Source organism: Cupressus sempervirens, chromosome 7 (genome assembly GCF_028749045.1).
Source record: "Cupressus sempervirens isolate cs-2001-9-10 chromosome 7, ASM2874904v1, whole genome shotgun sequence".
Classification (NCBI taxonomy): Eukaryota; Viridiplantae; Streptophyta; class Pinopsida; order Cupressales; family Cupressaceae; genus Cupressus; species Cupressus sempervirens.
In genome coordinates this window covers 812,678,461-812,702,347 of record NC_143124.1, presented here as the reverse complement: position 1 = coordinate 812,702,347, position 23,887 = coordinate 812,678,461, and the positions used below count along the sequence as shown (strand labels likewise).

Here is a 23,887-nt window from a genome sequence, read left to right as displayed (position 1 = left end):
TTCTTCTCTTCTTCTCTGGCATTAGTTATGCTACGGCCAATGGGATCAGCAGCAGCAGCAACATTAGTTGTGGATGCCAAAATATCATTGAATTTTGCAAAAAAATGTGATTTCTCTGTCTGTGGACTTCATATTCTTCTTCTTCTTCTCCGGCATTAGTTGAGCTAAGGCCAATGGGATCAGCAGCACCAGCAACATTAGTTGTGGATGCCAAAACAATCATTGAATTTTGCAAAAAAATGCGATTTCGTTGTTCATGGGGCCCAGCAAACAGGTGGGTTCGACACGGGAACTTGTTTCGAACCAATCGAACCCCCAGTCAAGAAACAGCACCCTGCCCAAACCAGACCAGAACTTCTAACCAGTTCCAACTTCTGCGAAGAGGGGGGGGGAGGAATGAGTCATGGTAACTTAGGGTTTTCCCAAGATAAATGTATTGAGTCTTTTGTGTATTGTTTATGCTCTATTTTTGGCTGTTTTATCTTTATTTCTGGGCAAAACCTTAACAAAAGCAATATCATGAATTTTTCCTAGATTGTGGAATTGCATCAGGTTCCAAAAAAAAAAAAGCCTAATGCAGGGCCAAAAACTGAAAAATATCTCATAGCAGATTAATCTGTGTTTTAGAGAAAAATAATCTTAACCCAGACAGACCCACAAGGTTTTTCAGATGTATCCACTTCCAGTACATCCTGTACCCTAAATCATTGAAGGAAGTGTGGTTTGGTAAAATAGCAACTTCAACTCCCACAAAGATCTCTGAACAGCTGATATATGTTTTCAATCTAGTTGCCAGATCCTGATCAAAACCAAATACAGACATCTGGACTGGCAGTATTTGTTCGAAGCAGATTTTAGTTTTAAATTCCAGATATCCGAATTCTTTTAACATCTTGAATGAACCATATTCAAGCCTGCCAAATATGGCTTTTGGTTGTTTGGGACAAGAATGAAAGGTTTCAGTAATCACTTTCTGAGATCTACCTAACTAAAACTTCCATTAACAATGAACTTCAGCAATTATTGTCATTACACTAAGAGTCCACGGGCAACATGGCATTTTAATATTTTCTTCACCTTGTAAAGTATAATTTTGATGAGTAAGTTTGTCCAAAGACCTATAAAGATAATTGGAGACAACTGTCAGAGCTTGACCACACAAAAAACTACGAGACAGATACAATCTACATAAATATGCCACTACCAGCACTATCTTCCAATTTTTGCATGTTATTGCCCACATTTTGATCAACACACTATTACTGTTTCAACTGCTTGTGCATAACAGCTTCAAACGCAATTAACATTGCATCATCAACCTTAACCTAAAGGAAAAAACATTCAGTTCATTATTATCTGTAATACAACTACATTTGGAGCTGAATAGTACTTACATTAAATTGTGAATCCAAATCTGCTTGTCCTTCAACAATTCTTATAAGCTCTTGCACACGCTCTGGTGGAGCCTTTTCACCAAATATACTCAGACTCTTCAAAAAATCCATAAACATCTTGAACTCTGCACCAGTAACATCTTGCAAACTCTGCAATGAATGAGAAAAACGAACAATCATAAAGCACTCTTCATTTCTTCATAATTTTGTGATTACCAAACAAATACTGATCATTGTAATCTAAAATATTTTGAAAAACAAGCTACAATGTAGAAAAGATTTGCTAAATAATTCTATAAAGGCTTTTTGTATTACAGATAAATCATAATACACAATGGATTCCATAAAAGAAATTCTAATAAATCAAAAGGCAGAAAATAGGTAGGCGGACTTGTCATTGAAACTGAAAAAATACAATGTCCATCAACGAAGTCTTAGAGCTGCCTTGGTTGTCACTGATTTTTAAAGTAAATCACTTGATGCAAAAAATGACCAAGGTTCATGTTTCTTATTCTTTTCAGCAATTTTGAAACTAAGATGTAGAGAGAATAGTGAAAAAAGTTTAAAACAGTTGACTTAATTCCCCATCATATATTTGTTAATTTTATAGCATCGTCTTTTGCAAATGTAATAACGTTGCTATTTATTTGTGTTCCAAATGTATATAAATGTATAGAGGAGACATTTCTCATGAAGAGACGGGTCTCTATGGTTTATTAGTTAATAACCATTTAGACAATATTAACATTAATATAAATAACCATATATATATATATAAGAATATTTGTCTAAATGATGATTTACCATCAACAATGTATCTAGTGATCGAATCAATCCGACTAAAGCTACAAACTTAACACTCCCTCTTAACTAGGGAGGATTGTTATAGAACAATTATGCTCTCAAGTATATGAAGAGATATCACCTCAATATGATATTCTCGGAATGGCATATTTAAGGATATCAACTTATATCCATCAACTTAGATGTTATCTTTCAATGTAATTTGAAGTATGATTCAACAAGAAATATCAATCATATGATATTCATCATACTTATATTCGTTTGGTATGTGCACTGGCATCAAAAAGTCCTTGATGCCTACCAAAAGAATATGTTATATCCTAGTAGGATATGAGTTATCTAATTTCCGGCACTTTGGGACAGCAACTTAACAAGAAATCACAATGTCATGGTCTCTATCATGATCTCCGACACTCTAGGACAACTTAATGAAATTTGACCACGATATGTTTGTTATCATGACTTCCAGCACTATGGGACAACTTAATGAAGTCTATCATGATAACAGGTCTACCATTTATAAGATCGTCACCTTACAATGGTTATCTTTTGTTTATTAATGTCAATGAAAGATCATCACCTTTCATTACATATCATATGCGAAATAGTAACCACCATGAACCAAGTCAGAGGTTGGTACAAGGGTTTTCACCTCAATTCTCTCTCACAAAGAATAATGCAATACAAGGAACTTCGCCTAGAAATTTTCATGGAGAAGAACTCATTAACAAGGAATTGTATCTTGAAATTCTCCCTCTTAACAAAGATCCTGACAAGTCAAATCCTCTAGCTGCTCCCTCAAAGTTCAAGGATGCATGTTATAACATATTAGACTCCCTCTGAATCTGATATCAATCTTCTGACTTTCTGGTGACAAGTTGTTAGTTCCTCATAATGTAAACAAGGTTAAACCCATCAAAATCATGCAGTCACACACATATTTTTAGACTCCCTTTGAATATCAATCTTCTAAGCTCCAATGTTGCCTTTGAAGAAGTGTTAGACTCCCTCTTAATGGAAGAGCCCCTTGCCTTGACTTTACTTCATAGTCTTGGATGTTATCACCCACTAAGATGCATCCATTCCTAATGCATCACTCTTCTTTTCCTGGAGGAATATCACTGTAGACCAAGGAATAGAACAAGAGTATATCAAGGCAAATAACTCTTATTATTCATATAAGTAATAGAAAACAATAAACAAGTAAATATAATACTCAAAGATAATAATACTTATTTGTATATCAACATCCTTGATTCAAGTTGTTCCAATGAAGTTCCATATGCATCAAATCAAGAAAATGCCTTCATATAAGTATTTTGTAAACAATGGGAATGGAACATTTGTTATTATCCCCGCCCCTGCAATGTAAAATTCTCATTCTTATATCGTTGAACAATTTTGTATCAAACTTCTTTCTACTTGATAGATCTCAAATCCTTAGTCTATTTGTAATATGAGAGGGACTCGATAGGAGCAACCAAAGTCATTTTCATGTCAATCCCTATGCCATCTTCTAGTTTTTTTAGGCTTTTTTTTTTTTGGTCTCCAAGGGTTCACAACATTAATATTTGCAGTTAAAACCTTTATCCATATTCAAATACATTTGTTGTGGCAAAAACACACCCAACTTCTCCACAATCTTCTTCGCTATAATGAGAAATGCATTCTCAATATTGTCTCCATGATGCTTGCTAGAGCTTCTAAGGTCAAATATTATTTATTTTCTTATAAGTGTTCACAAATGTAAGGTAGACCCACAATGACCAGGCTAATACTATAGAAATCTCAACCTGCAATGCTATTATTTTATCAAATCCTTGAAAATTGTAAATACTTTTGATTTGTATATTTTGTGCCTTTTCCATTATCCCAAACTTGTTATGTTGAGCGGTAAAAACATTATTTACACCCACATATATCACTGAGCACTCTACTTCAATATTCAAATTATAGCTCAAAAGTTTAAACATAAATTTTTACTACGTGTGGGTGGTCCCAAAAATTTTGTTATGTACCATATCTTTGAAATGGCTTCATCATTCAGAATATCCATAGAAGCTCAACGTGTAGCAAAATCAAGAAGATTAAATATCTATATCAAACTGAGATGCTTGTTCAACATTATGTACAAACAAATATAGGAAGTGTCACTTATGTCTCTTGTCCAAGAAATATGTGAATGTAGTGAATTGAGCTCTCTACCCTACCTACAAGCCAATAACTTTAGTATTATTTGATCGCACTTATTAATAGCGACACTTTAAATCATTGGAAATGTAAATAGAAATATGCAACAGAAGGCTTTCCACATAATACTTTGCAACCCTATCTGATAATGTTAAACACTAAACATAAGGAAAGTGAGAACCATCTTCTATAATCTTGGCAAAATAGTTGCTGAATAGTTCATCTTAAATAAGACTTTAGAATATATATTGGGTTCCATCAATATTGCCTCGCCACTTAATTGAATCAATTTTTCATTCATAACCTATGTCGAACAACATGGCAATACTTCATTTAATATGTTCCGTAGTACTTAAATTTAAATTGATGGAATTCTTGTAATTTCCATCTCTGTGAATTTGTAATGGTATCTCTTTTGGTCATTCTATTGAAACTTCTCGTGTTTTGTCTATGCTTCAACATTTTGCACACATGTTTATCAAAACCATTGCAAATACAGCTGACAAAAAATCCACTCCTATATTACCATTCTTGCTTTATAAATGCTAGTCTTATATTATTATTAAATTCTTTGTATGTCATCGTTTTGACATTGCTTCTGATAAATCCTTAGATGTCCCTACTGATAGTGATCGGCAAATAAGGTGTCTGATGGAGATAATTTGAGGTATGGAATTTGCTTCACACGAGAGGCATAGAGATTTTAAAAAAATTTACACTACACTACAATCTTCCTTGAGTTTTAATCAAAGCCTTCTAAAAAAATTACAGTTGCCCTAAATGATCCATTAAGATACCAAACACTATTTTATGCAATTACGGAGGTTGTCTGTGAAATGTCAACATTAGAGAACAATGCAGTGAACTCATCAATTGTCTCCTTTCTCATTTATTTCTTTGACTTTCTCCCTTTTGATCCGAGTTGTCTTTGTAATACACGATCACCTTGCAGTCTGACTGCCTTTGGAATATGCCGATTAATGAATATGCATTTAAAGTGGCCTTCTCATTAAATTCCAAAACTGGATCGCTTTGACCCATTCCACTACAAGTGTGGGGCCCTCTTGTCGATGTGGGATATCATTCCCAATTTTATTGCTGAAAACACAAAGGTCGTTGAACTCGTATAGCTTGGCACGATCACCCAACATATTTGGCAGTACCAATTAAAACACACTTCCAAGTTACTTGTTTATCGTGCATACTAGGAAGTCCCTCTACTAAATGCAAGTTAAAAATTTGTGGAGGAAAATTTGCCCTGTTATTTCATTCACTCGTTCCTATTCCCTCTTGACCATAAATGGCAATGCAAATCTTTATTAAAGAATTCAATTCTTATAATGCTCAATATTTGATTATATTATCTCTCATTCCTGCTTAAGACAGTTTGTTACTCTATGTGTTGACGAGTAAGTCAAGGTATTTGCAGAACTTAAGAATGAAATGGTATGCCCAAGTTTTGAGTACCTTTTCCAAATGAAGCTATTGATTCCTTAAATGATAATACTAGTAATCAATTATTATGTCTGATCACAATTTGAAATTCACAACAATCGCCCAACCAGTTTTGCCAATTCGTTCTTCCTATTCCCAATGTCATCCTATCCCTCAAATATATCTCTTGCATTATATCAAATAGTCATTGTCGTATATGCTTCCCTTTAGTTCTTTAATTTGAAGAATGATCAATTTGTTTATTATTTCCTATTCACTCCCGACATTGCTTTTCTTATTGAAATGTAGTCTTCACTTGTCTGCCAGATATTTTCATTGTATGTATTCACGTGTCTGAATATCGTGTTCTAATTCTGAAGATTGATTCTTAAGTTGCTGATGTATTCTTTCCAGATTCCTGATATCAAACCAGTAGTATTCTTCTATTTTAGCCTATGTTTTGGGTATTGCTATTTTGTTCACAGATCTCTAATAATATGCAGGAGTAAGATGTAGTTCTTTATTCATATATTCATCTGACTTTTAGGATATGCTTTTCCTTTATGTTTTAATTTGTTCCTTTTTTCTTACATTTGCAGTTTGGCTCTGATAACATATTTATAGGATCCTTTTCTGCAAATGTAATAACATTGCTATTTATTTCTCTGTGTTCCAAATGCAGATTCAAATGTATATAAATATGTGTAGAGGAGACATGTCTCTATGGTTTATTAGTTAATAACCATTTAGACAATATTAAGATTAATATAAATAACCATATATATATATATATATTTGTCTAAATGATGATTTACCATCAACAGTGTATCTCATGATCGAATCAGTCCGACTGAAGCTACAAACTTAACAATATTTAATAGCCCTTGAGGAACAACTCGCTAACCTCAATTTTCTAAAAGGAACTGATACGGTTCAGTATATGCTACCCCTGAACACTTTGCAGTGGGATGCATCATCCGTAGACTTTCAAGGACAGCCTTATTAAGACTTCTCTAAAAACCTCTCATATATGCATGTAATTACTCAGATAATCATCCCCGGGATGGTACTGAAATCAATGAAGCAGCTACCTGTATTTTTATGAGTGCGGTCCTCTTCAAAACAATTGTATGTAATTTGCAGACAAATTGCAGGACACTCTTCAACTTTATGGTCAACAGGGATAAACACTGAGCAATAATATTTGATCACACTTTGTCACCAGTTCCACAAATTTGTCAGTTTATAGCAAGATGAATTAACCTCAAACAATTGGATTTCACTGGAACTCTGAGGTGTAGATATCATTCACATTGCATATAAGTAGCTTCATGTTATATTTCATATATTGCAAGCAGAGAAGAATAGAACAAAAAATGTAGATAGTTTGGGGAAAGACTGGTTTGTTCCATGAGACCTTAGTTTCTTAAATCTCTGCTTACATGTCTGGCTATGAATAATAAGGAAACTTGTAATTGAAATTGTTAAAAACGGGACAATAATTGTATTATCAATGAACTCTTAAATAGAGTTTACAAACGATAATAATAGCCTGAACAAAAAAGGCAAAGTTGTCATAATAAAGACAACTTCTATAAATAGGAACTGAAAGAGAAAACTAAGAAGAAAGCCAGAATGATCGTTAACCAGAACTAGCTAAATATAGCGAGAGATTAAAAATATAAGTATTCTAATAGCCTCACTTAATGGTCATTCTATCGACTACACCAAGTTGCCCCTAAACTTGACAAAGTTTTCCGGAGTGAAAGACTTGGTGAGGATGTCTATAGTGTTGTCCTCAGTGCATGCATATTGCAACATCACAGTCCTGTCTTCGACAAGCTAGCGGATGCAGTAACAGTGAAGATCTACATGCTTTGTCAGTTAATGGAAGATTGAATTCTTGGCTAACTTCATAACTCCCTCATTATCCCAAAATAGGGGAGTAAGGCTTGCTTGAGGCAGATGCAAGTCGGCAAGCATTTGGTGAAGCCAAACTACCTCGCAAGCTGCCTTAATTGTTCATTTGCATTCAGCTTCAGTAGATGAGAGTGATACTGCATGTTGCTTCATGTTGGTCCATGTGATGACACGTGCAGAAGCTGAAAACAAACACAAAAGTAGACTTTCAATCATCAATAAAACCTCCCCAATCTAAGTCTGTATAACCAATGAGTCGAGGATCTTAACTTCTGCCATAAAGAATGCCAAATATAGGAGTGCCCTTCACATATCAGAGCACACACATCGCAGCAACCCAATGTTCAACCTTGCGGGTTGCCATGAAGCAAGAAAGATAACTAACAGCGCCGCTAGTGTCAAGCCTATGATAGTGAGACAGATAAGGCTGCCCACTAGTTGTCATTATATCAGACTTATTCTCCACTAGTGAATTTGATTTAGCTGAAAGCTTAAACCCTTTCTCCATAAGTGTAGAAATGGGATTGCAATCCTAAATCCTATATTTGTTCAACAAACTTTTGGCATACATTGACTGAGATATGAAAATGGAAGTATCTATCTGCCAAACTTCTCCAACAAGAAGCTAATGGAGATATTCCAAAATGGTCATGGGAAATGTCTAATACAAATTTTGTTTAGCCTACACAACCAGACATGTTGCACTACTAGTAAGGATCAATTCGTCACAAAATGACAAGAACAAGAATCTTGCCGCTATCATGCTTGACATACAAATTAGAATCAGAAGGACCACGCTAAAACCAGTGTTTCAGGACTCTACAAGTCCGAGCAGGACTCTACATGTCCGAGGCAAAGGCAGCCTTTCCGAGGCAAATGGCCTCTAGACTCGGACTCGGCTAAGTCCCAGCAAAGTCCCAGGGACTTGCTAGACTCACTGAGTCCCAAGCCCAAGACTTTTGCCGGTGGCTAAGGCCAAAAAGTGATAAAATAAAAAATAGAAAAAGTGTTGACTTGCATTTTTTCAGTTTATATAACATCTATTTGAACTAAAAGGGTCATTCCACCCTTTGTTAATGTTTGTAATAGAGAGGAAAGAGTTAGAGAAGAGTATTGGGTTTTTGAAAGAGAAATTAGCGAACCAGTTGGCTCTCCCATATCAATTGCTAATGGTTTGTGCAACTTTGTAGTTTGCACTTAAGCATTGAGAGGAGCTTAACGAAGCATTTGGAGGAGGCTTCTACAAACTTACTTGCATTTCCATAATTTATGCAAATTTGAAGAGGTAAGCAACAAGTTGCATTTCTTTGTGTTGTTTTGTAAATTGTTTTACATTCATATTTTTTACTTTCCATTTTGTTTACATTTGTTTTAGTCTCTACTTCTAGTATCTACGATTTAGATATATTCTAATTTATCTTGATGACAAACTTGATAAATAAGAAGGCCCTAAAGTTTAAAAATCTGATTTGATGCTAACTTTTTTCTATTAATAATATATTCATATTGCAGCAGCAAACACACTGACATCATGCCTCAAGGTGAGCCTTGTGGAAGTGGAACTAGGGCTGCTTTAACCCTAATGTAAACCCAACTGCAATAGCAAGAGATAGGACTTGGAAACATGCCACCCTAGGCCACAAAAAGGGAGTTCTTACAGGTTGGCATTGCGATGTAATATATAACGGGAAAAGCATAAATAGATTTAAGTATCACCTACCACATATACCTAGGCGTGATGCTAAAAAATGCAAAGTACCCCAGAATATTATGCAAGACATGCAAACTCTTCTAGAGGGAAAAATGGAGAAAAAGGAATTGAAAAAGTAGCAACAAAAAGAAATGGCACAACTTAGCCCAATAGGGATCTTCTAGTTTTCACTCTCCATTATCCCCTACTCCACCTACTGTTGATGCTGCTTCTACGAGTGTGACCATTGGGCTTCGCATTCATAAGCAAAGATCAACACTTGATTCCATCTTTATTCCATGCACGGCTCCAAGTGCACAACCATTGCTTGAGAGCATGGGTTGGAACATGGAGAAGTATGATAATGCAAAATTGGCACTTGGAGACTTCTTAATCTACAACAACATTTCATTCAATGCAAAGAGGTACTCATTTATTTAAATTTAAATTTATGTCTTACTTCTCTTGCTTTCAAGTTTCAAGAGACAATAATATGGTTATTTTGTTTATTTTAATTTGTTTTCAAATTTAATCGTAATAATATAATATACCAATTTGTTTAACTTTAAATTTTATTTTATTTGTTTTAGGTCCCCTTATTGGCAAATTGAAATCGATGTCCTTATTGTTTGTGGTCCGGAGTTCAAAGCCCCTACTGTTGACGAGCTAAGAGGCCCTATTTTGACCCAAAGAGTGGCTGATGTAGAAGGCGCAATCAAGGAGCAGCACGAGGCGTGGAAGACGAAGGGTTGGACCATCATGATTGATGGTTGGACTGATAGAAGTAGAACACTCCTCAACTTTCTTGTCTCCTCCTCAGATAATTGTAGACATTAAAAATTTAGAAGTAGAACTTGTACTTAAGTGATTACGTTTATAAATTATGAATTTATGATTGATCATTAATCATTATACTAATTTTTTTTTTTTCAGTGCCACTGTTTTTTGAAATCAATTGATGCCTCAAGAAAAACAAAGAATGTTGAATATCTTTGTGATGTAATGGATGAGGTGATAAAAGACGTGAATGAGGAGAATGTGGTGCAGATAGTTACAAATAATGCACCAAATTATGTTGTTGTGGGAAAGCTTCTTATGAAGAGACACTCTCACTTATTTTGGACCCCTTGTGTTGCTCGTTGCATTGACCTCATGTTAGAAGATCTTGGTAAACTCCCTTGGATTAAAAAAATTATAGAACAAGGAAAGAGTGTATGCAAATTCATATATAATCATACATGGGTCCTCAGCCTCATGAGAAAATACACAAACCAAAAGAAGCTGTCTCATCCAGGGGTCACTAGATTTGCAACCAACTCTCTCACATTGCAATCTTTGTTTGATTCAAAGTGAAGTTTGAGACTCATGTTTGTAAGTGAGAAGAAAATTGCATCATCATATGCAAAGACCACTGTAGGGACTAATGCAGCTGATCGCATTTTTTATGAGGTTTCCTTCTGGATACCGATCGAAGATATTGTGACGGCAATTTTCCTTTTCGTCCTCATTTCAACTTTTTGGTTTATGAAATTATGGTATAAATTATTGTTCATTTTTTAAAGAAAAAACTAAAGATGATTGTTTCTCTTCCAACTTTCATAATGATTACAGTTCATAAAGCCGCTTGTTGTTCTCCTAAGAACTACTGATGGAGAGAAGCCCTCAATGGGCTGCATTTATGAGGGCATAGATAGGGTGAAAGAGGTCATTCGCTCTTTTTTAGCAAGAAATCGAGATAGGTATGGCCTATATGGGATGTCATGGATAGGTGTTGGCACAATCTACTTCACAGGCCTATACATGCAGCGGCCTACTTCCTTAATCCAACATACCAATTCAGCCCACATTTCAAGGCTGATGATGAGGTGTGGAGTGGCCTCTATGATGTTGTAGAGAGAATGTCACCTGATTCAAGAGTTGGAACAATTGTAGTCCATGAGATTTAGTTGTTTGAGAAAGCTCAAGGGGACTTATTTGCACGGGAGTTGTGCAAGAAAAATAGGACTGAATTGATGCATGGTAAAAATCTTTGATTCTACATCCTAATTTCTAATTCCATTACCATTTTAATTTGATAAAGTCAAAGTTATTGAATTGATTTAAAAATTTCTTGTTTCAGATGCATGGTGGGAAGTGTTTGGCACTAAGGTGCCAAATTTACAAAGGATTGTCATTTGCATCTTAAGCTAGCCATCTAGTGCATCAGGATGCGAATGTAATTGGAGTCCATTCAAACATATACACTCAAAGAAGCACAATAGATTGGCAATGCATCACTACAATCTTCGCCTTCGCCATACACAGATCCTAGGCATTGATACATCACCGATTGTATTAGAGAATGTTGATCCACATGCAGAGTGGAACACAAAGATTGTTGATCCTGTCTTCAGTGAGGAAAATGTAGAGTGGGTTGATCAAGTGGATAGGGAGGCTGACGCAGTAGCGATGGCAGTCGAAGAGACAGAGTGCAAGACGCCGAGGCTAGTTGTGATGGATTCGAGTCTGATGATGAGGATTATGTGGGCGAGGGTGAGGATGAGGGTGAGGTTTGGACTCAGACAGAGGGAGATAGGATGGCTCTACACTCTTCCATGACTTATCTTAGGCATACTCGTAGGAGGACATAGGCTAGTACGAGCCTTAGTCTTCTATTGTTCTACACTCTAGTTGTTATTTTGATATATTTTTTGAACTTTTGATACCATGGATTTCGTAATCCATGAATATTGTAAACATTTGACGCTACAGTGACACTATGTTCATTACTTTATATTGCATTATTCAGGTTTTTTCCTTCAAAAATTCACTTTTATACTTATGTGATCTATGCAAAATTATGTATGTGTATTAAGTAGCTTCTATTATCTCAATTATTGTGTATTTGATGTTAATTGACTAAAAGATGCATGAAAAAATCTTAAATCCTTATAAATCTTTGAATTTCATGAGTTTTTCAATTTTTCGAGTCCTTGCCGAGTTCGTTAACTGAGTCAAAGTTCGAGTCAAATTTTGACTTTCCGAGTTAGACGCAAGTCCGAGCCCCCTAACTATGGCTAAAACCCATTATGAATCAAATACTTATCAATCTTGATGTGCCATGCACAACTTGCCTGTTTGAGGCCATAGAGAGCTTCTAGCAATCTGCAAACTCCATGCTCTTTACATGCAACATAAAACCTAGAGGTTGTGTCATGTAAACCTTTTCCTGCATATCACCATTCAAAAAAGCACCCTGGACATCCATCTGATGAATGTGCCAACCAAATTATGCTGAAAGGTCTAGGACAAGACAAATGGTACTCAATTTGGCAATTTGATCAAATGTCTCATGATTCATCATAGTCAATGCCCTCCCTCTATGAGAAACCTTTAGCAACTACTCGTGCCTTAAACTTATCAAGTGTGCCATCAACCTTATACTAGATCTTATAGACCCATTTGCAACCAATGGGTTTCTTCCCTGGTGGGGACAATGGCCAAGTGTTGTTCTTTATGAGACTTTGATGTTCCATTGTCATTGCATGTTCCCACTCTAGTATACCCTTAGCCTCTCAATATGTCTGGGGCTCAAAAACACTGTGACTATTGACCATAAGAGCGAAATTGATTGTGAGATGTTGCTTACTCTTATTTCAAGAACCCCTTAACTAACTCATCATCATGAAGAGCACCAATGGTCATGGCCCACCACTTAGGCTCGAGAGTAGAAGGACCAACATCCACTACAGGAGGAACAACAAGATCTCGAATCAAGGGATGTAGACCCTGAATATCCTGAGGAACTGGTAACAAATTGTCAACCAAATCCCTCCCATCAAAAGAACCGACTGGAAGATGAACATCCATCTCTGAAGCCTCTAGATACTAATCCTCATGAGAAGGCTGAAATAGACCTCGATCTTCATCAAACACCACATCTTAACTAAATATGAAATGACTTGTATCTACATCAATCAGTTAATAAGCATTATGTGTATTACTGTATCTTTTAAGCATCAATCTCCAAGTCTTGGAATCTAGTTTAGTGCACTTGCCATTTAGAATTCAAATGTATGTTGTAGAGCCAAAAACTCTTCAAATGATTGATTTTGGGCTTTCATCCAGACCAAGCTTCCTATGGAGTTGTCTTCTTAACAATTTGTGGAAGACCAATTGAGAAGATAAATAGCAGTAAGGACTAAATCTGCCCAAAACTTCTTTGGAACATTGCGATGCTCCAACATTGATTGCGCTGTCTTTGTGATTGTACGATTCATGCGCTCAACAACATTGTTATGTTAAGGGGGGTGTAAGGTGTACTAAGCTGATGCTTAATCCCATGTGATGCACAAAAGTCAGAGAACTCAAATGAACAAAATTCTCCATCATTATCAAACCTAAGTGTGATAATCTAACAACTGGACCCTTTTTCCACTAAGGCCATGTACTTCTGAAACACACTGAACACCTCCGACTTATGCTAATGAAAATACAGCCACATCTTCATGCTGAAATCATCAACAAGCAAGAGAAAATACTCGACTCTGTAATGTGCTTGATGGAGCCCTATTTTTTCACAAAAATAAGGCCTCCATTTGTGAATGATGTTGAAGATTGATGATATCAAAGGAATTTATAAGCATGAACAGGATTGCTAAGGTAACCATTACCAATATTTAAAGTATGAGGAGCCAAACTCACAGTTTGAATGAAGTGGAAATTATCTTCAATTTGTCAAACTTGTTGAAATGCTATGAATATAAATTGAAATAATACTATAAGCAAAGGTGATAAAGCATCTACAGCTTGCATAATGTCTACATTGAAATAGTGATACATGGATACACTCAAGCAATGGTAAAATATTCTACAGCATATTGCAGTCAGCATATTGGAGATATGATTTACTCAGTCAATTAAATATATGCTCTCTTCAAGGAAATATCTCGTCCTAAGGATTTTAGACCCAACTTCTAATCAAATGCTTGTTGGGACTGACAAAACATTTAGCACTTTAATTACAAATCACATTTCTGGCAGACACATGGGTCCGGCTGTGTGAAAGAAAAGGGCAGGAAGATGAGACTCGGTTCATAATCCAATGTCATAAATACTTTAGTCCTGAAGGCTTACAATTTGCTTCATGTCACGATGTTACAACATATCTTTCACAGGCAATTCTTTTGTTGGGTTGGTTGCTCCTCAACAAGACCCAAATCTTAAAGAATTTAACGCTCAGAAAATGCAATAGCAAGCATATCTGCAACAGAAAACATAGACATGGATGAAAAGAAGTCCCATAAAAGTTATCACTGTAGCTCTGCAAACTCTTGTCTGAATATTACCATGTGACTACACAGTACAGGGAATGAACGAGGCAGAATCATCATTGAATGAGGACCTACACACACTTGAGATTATTTCCCGTAGTTAGTAGTGATGGCTGAGACATTGATATCTATTGAGAAGGCTTATGAGTGGATGACACACTTCGAGAGCAGATGCAGAAAGAGAGAATGGACAGAATAGAGTCCATCAATAGGAATAACTCTATGGAGTAAAATATGCGCCCATAGGAAGAAATGATTGCTCTATCGAATAAACACAGAACCGTCAGGAGTTCATAATCCAGGAGAAGACGTAATACAATTTTCTGTGCAAACCACGCTGAAGGATATTACTATCGAAGGCATTAAGAATCCAATACCAAATACGAGATGTATCTGCAAAACAATCAGCCCAGACAGGATATGGTTTCACATCTCCACGCATTGACTCAACAAAGGAGTTTGGCTCTTTTCTCATCTATATCACATGAACAGGCAAACATTAGATTTGAAGGTGCTCCATGTTTATCACAGGTCTAAAGAATTATGCACAAGGATGAATATTTGCTACAGTCACAACTGCTCAAGAACCTTGTGAAGAAAGTTTATCGTAGCACCTGATTTATATATCAAAGTCTTACTTGTCATGCACCCCCTGTATTTGGAAACTCGTGATGCTTGTTCCCTTTTCAATAGAAGCTGCAGAGGAAGCTGCAGAGGATTCAAATCATAGGTGATACATGATGGATACCTATACAAAGTTGCTCAAAGATCATCCATTAAGTGCCGTCAGAAGTATCAATATCTGATGCAGGAGCATCCTAGGGTAGTTGACCATCTTGCATGTTGGAGGGATTTTGGTGGAGTTGAGTGGACCTATTTGTTTCTTGCTTAATTGTTTTTGATGTATTTAATAAGTGCTATAAGCCTTTTAAGGCATTTGGTATATAATTTCTGTTGGAGGCTGACTTGGGACTCTACATGTATTTAATGTAAGGGTTATTTAATTTGTAGCTTACTAGGCCGACTTGTGGTTTAGTTGGGTATAAGTAGGGGGTGTGGTGAAGTCTTTAGGCATTATTCATCCATCTTGGAGAAGAGGATGTGGTAGAGGAGCGAATTTTGGAGAAGAGCTAGTAGCTGAGGCTTGGGAAACAAGGAGATTTCTTGGTGGGCTTGCGAGCACAAGTTTAGATCTTCCTTAAAGGTTTCTACCAGCGTGTGGATCTGGACTAGCTAGGGTTTGGATGGGATCTTGAGGGACCTTGCAAAACTATTACTTGCTTTGTATTTCGCTGTAACCAAGAAGGCCTTACAGCCCGACACATTGCATGTAATCAGTTATTTTATGAATAAACATTTGTGATTTAATATCAGCTCTTGCATTGTTGTTTATCTTTCGTAGTGTGGTTATTTGTTGGGGGCTAGGATATCTTCTTTGGGGATTCTCCTACCTTGCACTACATCAATACCTCATAAGGGACTCACAACGGTTGCCATGTTTCTATTTTTCGAATTTAAAGCCCAATACAATATGCTCGATCGTAGAGACTTTAGTGCTCATACCTCAAATGGCCTCCAAAGCATGAGAAACATATTATTTGTTACCAATCATTGGCATCTAATGTTGTTCTATGTTTATCGTAGGAAGAAGAATCACCATGGAAGCGGAGAATTCGAACCAAGGTATTATGTTGATGGTAGATGTGCAAAGAATAGACATACGCATGATAATATTGATCACGGGAGCATATAAATCCTCCAGGAGAATTGCTCGTTGTAAAGAAATATGGGAAATGAAGCCTACATTTACAATCTTAGTGCCACATGACGATTACTCATCTAATGGCATCGTTCAGCCCATCTCATGTATTAAGAAAAAAACTATTAAATGCTACAATCATAAATGCATAGAGGGAGGAGAATATGTGCGATGAAAAATATTTCTAGCATATTCAAATATAGTTTTATAATTGCTAATAAAACTATACAACCTATCAGTTGTTATTATTACTAAATCAAAGTTTCATTAAAATTTTATATTATAGCAAAAGATTAGTTTCTTGTTATCAAGGGGCATGATGTTCTGAAGAGACACCCTGTCTTTTGTAGAATTAAAAATAGGGGATTTTTTATATACAATACATAGATTTCATAATTTTTCTCTTACAAATTTTTACATACCCAAGTTACATATGCACACTTGTTATATTATATTCTTCTATTGGAGAAGATTCAGTGATTGAACAAACCTCGTGGATTTTAATTACTAGGTAAAATTTGTGCAATCCTGGATAAATTTGCAGTAGATAGATCATATGTAAGGAGTGTCTTTATTGCAATTTTATTTCTGGCATAATTATTTATTTTTAATTCTAGAGTTGAAACATTATTAAGTTGTCCTTTATAATTATTTTTAATTTCTATAAATAATTTATATGATAGATAAGTGGATAGGGTCAATTATAGCATTTTAAATTTGATTATCGCAGATATTGTGGAATAAGTGGATAGGGTCAATTATCCATATCTGTGTCTAGTTTGTCTCTTCAGAGTTAAGCACATTCTAGACTAATTTAAAATTGCCTCTATATATTTGAACTGTCATGTCTTGATTACTAAACTGTTTATGGTTACGATGCATAGAACCTTATAAAGTTGTACGTAATAACTTATAATATTGACTCTATTTGCCCTTTAAATTCTGGCACTGGTCTTTGAATTATTCATGATTCATTATCCATATGCTGGCAATTATCTCATATCTTTCCTTTGAATAATTAATATTTTCTTTTGTTGCAACATTCCACAATAATTATTTTTATTTAAAACACTCACATTTACATAATCATTTACTTTTATTCTTAATTCATTATTTACTATTTCAAAGTTTTCTATAATCCTTGCCATTTGGGAAACTTTCATTGCATTCATATTCATATCAATCTATTATAATTATCTTGGACTTAAATGATTTGTTCAAGATCAAGTACACTTACCTTGGCCTTGCAAAGCTAGAAGTGCAGAAGACTCGAATTCAATTGATCGATCTTGTCAAGTTGGCCTTAACCGATTGGATATCCCAACATCTAGTTGGCAAGACTTGTAGGATACCAATCTGTAGTTTTGGGAACCAACAATCCCCACTTCTAGTCTAAGCAATGGATGTTTGAATTTGTAACAAAACATTAGTACATTATAGCAAATATATATTTAAAATCCAAAACATGTTAGAAATATTAAACTAATTAAATATCAATAGAAATATTATCATTTACTAACCCTCCTAATCCTTTGGAAGGAACTCTTCTCGATTTACCTAACCCTCTAATGAGAACTAATTCTCCATTAGGCAATCGTCATGTGAAGAGAGTCTCCCTAAGGCCTCCAGGATCTTTGTATTCATCATAACACTACTTGGTAAAGATCCCACCTCTAACCAAGCCTCTTTATCTCTAACATATGCATATGATTGACCACTACAATATACATTGCTTCTAAGAGATTCTCTACAAATCTCTCTGTGGATTCCTTTTGAGAATCGCAACATTCAGTTAAGAATGTCCCCTAGTCTCTGAGTTCTCTTATGAGAAATTCGACATCCATAATTAATGCCCTCTACCAAGATTAACTTGGTCACTATAAGAACTATAAGCTCTGATCTCATTATAATCCATTGTCAACTATCACATAAATGAAACAATTATAATATACCTCTGGTCGGTTTCTAAGTTTGCACTTGATTATCTACAATATTATTTATGCTTATGGTCCAGTGTTATATATTCTTTACTCTCTCTTTTACTTTTGAGACTTAGTTTCCTCAAAATAACCAGTCCTCCCTTGATGATCTTGTACTCATTTAAAAATTTCTATCACTGCCCCTTTTATTTAATATCTTCACACAATCATTGTCTTATGTGTTTACTTGTTTTAATCTGCAGGATGCTTGCACTGACAGAATCTTGGTGAATGGTTTTTACTAACTTTTCTTAGTCTTAACTTAAATGGTCTTCCTCATCATTTGCTTCACTCCGATGTATATGTGGTTTAATTCACGATGTCTACCTTTGTCATCTTTTTTTTTGGTCTCTAACTTGTTATTGGTCCTCATCCTATTAGATGTTTCTGCGCTTATCCTGTTATCACTGCTAAATTTTGGTACCAGTCCTTTCCTTTACTACTGGCAAGTATCTCTGACTACGTATGATGTAAATGTCTTTTAATCTTTTTATTGTCTTATCTGCCATCCCCGCTGTCATTTGGAGTCTATGTTATATGTCCATTTCTCACTTACACATGCTTCTTCCGATTTCTTTCCTTCTAACTGGGGTGACAGTTTTCACTCTGTGTTTATTATTAAACTAGCCTTTTCTTATTTGTTTTGTCTGTTCTCCTGATCATTCCACGCTATGTGAGTCTGTCTTATTCTCCTGTTCCTTGTTCATCAGCTTATAACTTTTACTTCTGTGATTAGATTTCTTGTATTTTGCTGCTATCAAATTGCCTTAATCCCAATCTTTTTCCTACGGTCCTTTGCTCAGTCAGTGGAGATTATTTCATTAACTTTCCATCATGGCACATTAGCATATGATTGGGCTTCTTTTATACTCTAAGATTGCTGATCCTAATTTAAGTTTTAAAATGTCTCTTTTATGTTTTCTACCTATGATCCCTATCCTATGCATTTCACCTACTTCTATATATGCCGATGATGGGGACACGGCCTTATAGCGGTTGCTTGATATTTGGGTCCCACCATTAGTTTATTCTTGGCCTATAATTTAGTGTTAATACGTGAATGGTGGCCTATAGTTATTTATTAATTTATTACTATGATAAATGTTTAATACTATACTTACTGATATTAATATATGTATATCAATTTGTTTATATATTAACTGATTTATTGATTGATCTAACAAATACATTAGAAATAAGAATATCATTTATGATTTAATATTAGATTTGATTACTATTTAGGGGGATATTACAGACTCCCTAATGCTATTGGCCGAAAAAAAACTACTGATGTGAACCTGCCTCCCTGCCACTACTGGCCAATAACCCTGCTGACATGGATGAGGACCAAAAGAATTGCAGGGCAAGAAATGAACATGGGCCCTGGTGTTGTTATTTTATTTTTCTCATGTGCATTTTAGAGAACGCCAAAATTCTGAAAAAATATAAATAATTAAACACACAGGTAGCTCAGAGATATTTTATTATTTTTCTCAAGTGTTTTTGTTAAACATGAATTATGGAAAAAAAATCATTTTCCAAAAAATTCACTCTGATACCATAAATTTGTTATAAACAAGAAAATAATTGTATTATCAGTAGACTCTTAATATAGTTTACAAACGCTAATTATAGTGTGAACAAAAAAGGCAAGTTGTCTTAATAAGACAATATCTATAATAGAACTGAAAGAGAACTTTTAAAAAAGCCTAAATGTCCATTAACTAGAACTAGCAAAATATAGCAAGACTAAAATATTAAAAAAATTATAATAGTCACTGATGCATTAGGTAGAGGCAAACTTGTCGCTGATGCATTGGAAAATTTTGTCACTGGCTGATACAATACCAGTTGCACATATTCCTGGTGGTACATACATGGTCAAGGCTCCATTTTCTTGCAGCCTTTTCCATTTAAGATTCTATTCCAATTATGTATGTTTTAACTTTTTATGAATTATATAAGTTCATAATATATAAATATACGAAAGAATGCAAACCCAAACTCAAACCCAAGACTGGAAAAAGTCATACACGAACTGGAGCCCAAATTGGCAACACAGTAATTCCCACATTCCACATATTATGTCACAACAAGAATCAGTCTCTCTGGATAATAAAAAATTGCACAGAAATAAAAAAATGTAATTGAAAGCAGTCAAATCTAAATTTGCAAATGCTGGAATTTCTTAAATAAACTACCTTTTGCTATCTTATTTTTAATTTTTATAGCTTCTTGCTGTTTATAACTTTTTTCTTTATTATACTCTGGAAGTTAATTTTACATAGAATCTATATTTCCATAATGAAATGATTATTTTTTAATGAAATATTTTAGGAAAACCCTCTGTTTTGCTGCCCAATATTTCTAGCACCATTAATCATTCAAAGCACAGTTGTAAACCTATCTACATTTGAAAAAGCTGAAATTTCTTAAATAAACTACTTCTCAATGTCTTATTTTTAATTGTTATAGCTTCTTGCTTTTTATAACTTTTTGCCTTATTATACCCTGCAAGCAAGGTTGCACGGGGACAGGGGTACTTGGGGTACTTAGGGTACCGGTACGGGTACGGGTACGGGTACGACTATTTTTCATGATAGGGGACGGGGGTACTTGGGTATGCCAAAATTTATTTTTAATTATACTTTTATATTTATAGAAAATCTGAAATTATGAGTCGTGACAATGGTTTTTCAAAAAAATAACAGTGATAAAGTGTGCAAATGTAATGTATTGTTTTCAGTTTCAGATTTTCTATATGTTTGTAATAATAATGTATGATAAATGTTTAGATGCATAACAAGAACAGTGATAAAGTTTGCAAATGTAATGTATTGTTTTCAGTTTCAGATTTGCTATATGTTTGTAACAATAATATATGATAAATGTTTACATGCATGATAGAGAAGGCAGACTAGGCAGACTTTAAACATGAACAAGAAGATCATAAATCATATGACAATGACATATTGCAAATGATAAACTTCTGACTTGAACAGTGATAAATTTTATTGTTAATCAATATGGTATCAAAGTTTCAAACTAATTAGGTATTGAATTAAGCTTGATAAACAACAAGCTGATACACAAACAAAAAACTTTTTTTTAAAAATCAAAAATCTTAATCGAAGTCCTTAGCTATGATGCTCTCCACCGAGTACCCGGTACTTGGGATACGTGTATCCGGTACTTGGGTACGTGGGTACAAGTACCCATGCAACCTTGCCTGGAAGTAAATTTTACACAAAGAAACTATATTTCCATCATGAAATGTTTATTTTTGAATGAAAATATTTCAGAAAAACTATCTGTTTTGTTGCCCAATATTTCCAGCACCATTAATCATTCAAAGCATAGTTGTAAACCTTTAGTTCAAAAAATGTCAAGAATGGACCTTTTTTATCAAATCAGTAACATGCCTTTCCATTTCTTCCTGTGGCTTCAACAGCTCTGTCTTGAGAGGGAACACCTGAATCAATTTATCAATCATCACAAAAAAACTAAATGATTTCAATTATAGACATCCAGATTTCTGTAAAGGAATATAAAATTTTAAAAATTGGACTAAATTTCGTATCTCAAAATTTCTTGCCACACACGTACCTTATCCTTCACAAAATTCAGTACTCTTTCACGAATATTCTCATCAGAACACTCTATGTGTTTAAAGAGGGCTGTCAAAGATGCTGGTCCCACAAAACAAATTTTATTAGTATACAGGTATTGCACTTCTACATAGACTCTATTGCTGCAAATTCCCACCAATGAAAGCTACAAACAAACAAAGAAAAAATGGCATTGATTTTGCATTTAAAACAACTTGATGTAAAAAATGTCATTCTTTACAAAAGTATATTGACATCACAAAATTGTTGTTTGAATCAAAAATAATTTGACATAAAAATCATTTTAGTTAGAGCAATGTTAACATAAAAATCATGGGATGAAACTGACGTCTGCAAGATTAATGTTCCCTTTGATGTATTTAGTTGGATTAGGCTGAGAAGTCACAAGCATGCATGAAAAGGCCTTGTACAGATTGGGTTAACTCCAATTCTGTTAAATTACAGGAGATATAGGATTAACAAGAGGAGAAATATTTATAGATGTCTATAGACAAGCTCTCCTGATGTTCTCAACTTTTCAGTACATTGGGGACTGGGTGAAATTAATAAGGCAAAAGAAAAACCTTTGTCAGAAGGAATAAGATTATCTACGAAACAGGGATGGAGAAAACTTCATGTGGAAAAGAGCTCAAATTTCTATATATTGTAATAAATTATAAAAAGAGGCGGAGCAATGACTGGCAAATAAACAGTTTCACTCAGGAAATTAAATTTAAATAAGTGCCAGAGAATTTTGAGATTTCATACACATAATTATGTATAGAAGACAAGGTGGAAGATCTAGCAGCCTGCTGAGGGTAGAAGAGTAACAAAATAGTTTATACTTTATCCAATTCCCATTTGAAATAAAGCCTATCTACACCAACTCTGCTTAACCATAAAAGCTTGTTTTCATTAAATATTGCAGAAATCCGGGTCCAAGAGATGAATGATCTTTGACTTAAAGATGCCGTTATGTATGCTCAGTAGTATTTTTTCACAAATTAATCAAAAATAGAGGGATAAGAGAATATTTTTATAAATGAGGTGTGTAAAATATGAAAGCAACTGGGTTTTAGATTAGTTAACACTTATTGGATGTTGGCTCACCAAAGACTAAGGTCCCTTAACCCAAGTCATTTTCAAAACAAAACAAAACTTACAAGACCTGTTAGAATATTTTTTAAGCTCTTACTTTTTACTATAAACCATAGTTTAAATATTCAATATTAGCAATATCTCAGCCAGCCCAAATACATTTAAAATCTTGGAATCGACAAAAACTCGGCAAAAACTTCAGCAATAAATGTATAGAAAACAAGGTGGCAGATCTAGCAGCCTGCTGAGGGTAGAAGGGTCTAACAAAATAGTTTGTACTTTATCCAATTCCCATTTGAAATAAAGCCTATCTACACGAACTCTGCTTAACCATAAAAGCTTGTTTTCATTAAATATTGCAGAAATCCGGGTCCAAGAGATGAATGATCTTTGACTTAAAGATGCCATTATGTATGCTCAGTAGTATTTTTTCACAAATTAATCAAACATAGAGGGATAAGAGAATATTTTTAAAAATGAGAGGTATAAAATATGAAAGCAACTGGGTTTTAGATTAGTTAACACTTATTGGATGTTGGCTCACCAAAGACTAAGGTCCCTTAACCCAAGTCATTTTCAAAACAAAACAAAATTTACAAGACCTGTTAGAATATTTTTTAAGCTCTTACTTTTTACTATAAACCATAGTTTAAATATTCAGTATTGGCAATATCTCGATCAGCCCAAAAAAATTTAAAA

General features: G+C 34.7%; 1 protein-coding gene across 2 annotated transcripts in view; it reads right to left on the bottom strand.

The window, feature by feature from the left end:
• Positions 1 to 23,887, bottom strand: part of LOC149549879 (apoptosis inhibitor 5-like protein API5) — a 63,854-nt gene that overhangs the window by 5,560 nt on the left and 34,407 nt on the right. For both annotated transcript variants that reach the window (XM_089793097.1, XM_089793098.1), the window contains 3 exons: positions 22,089 to 22,171; positions 21,880 to 21,954; positions 1,395 to 1,544 (listed from right to left, as the gene is read on the bottom strand). In XM_089793097.1, coding sequence (XP_089649223.1) covers positions 1,395 to 1,544; positions 21,880 to 21,954; positions 22,089 to 22,171 — 308 coding nt within the window. The remainder of the gene's footprint in view (positions 1 to 1,394; positions 1,545 to 21,879; positions 21,955 to 22,088; positions 22,172 to 23,887) is intronic.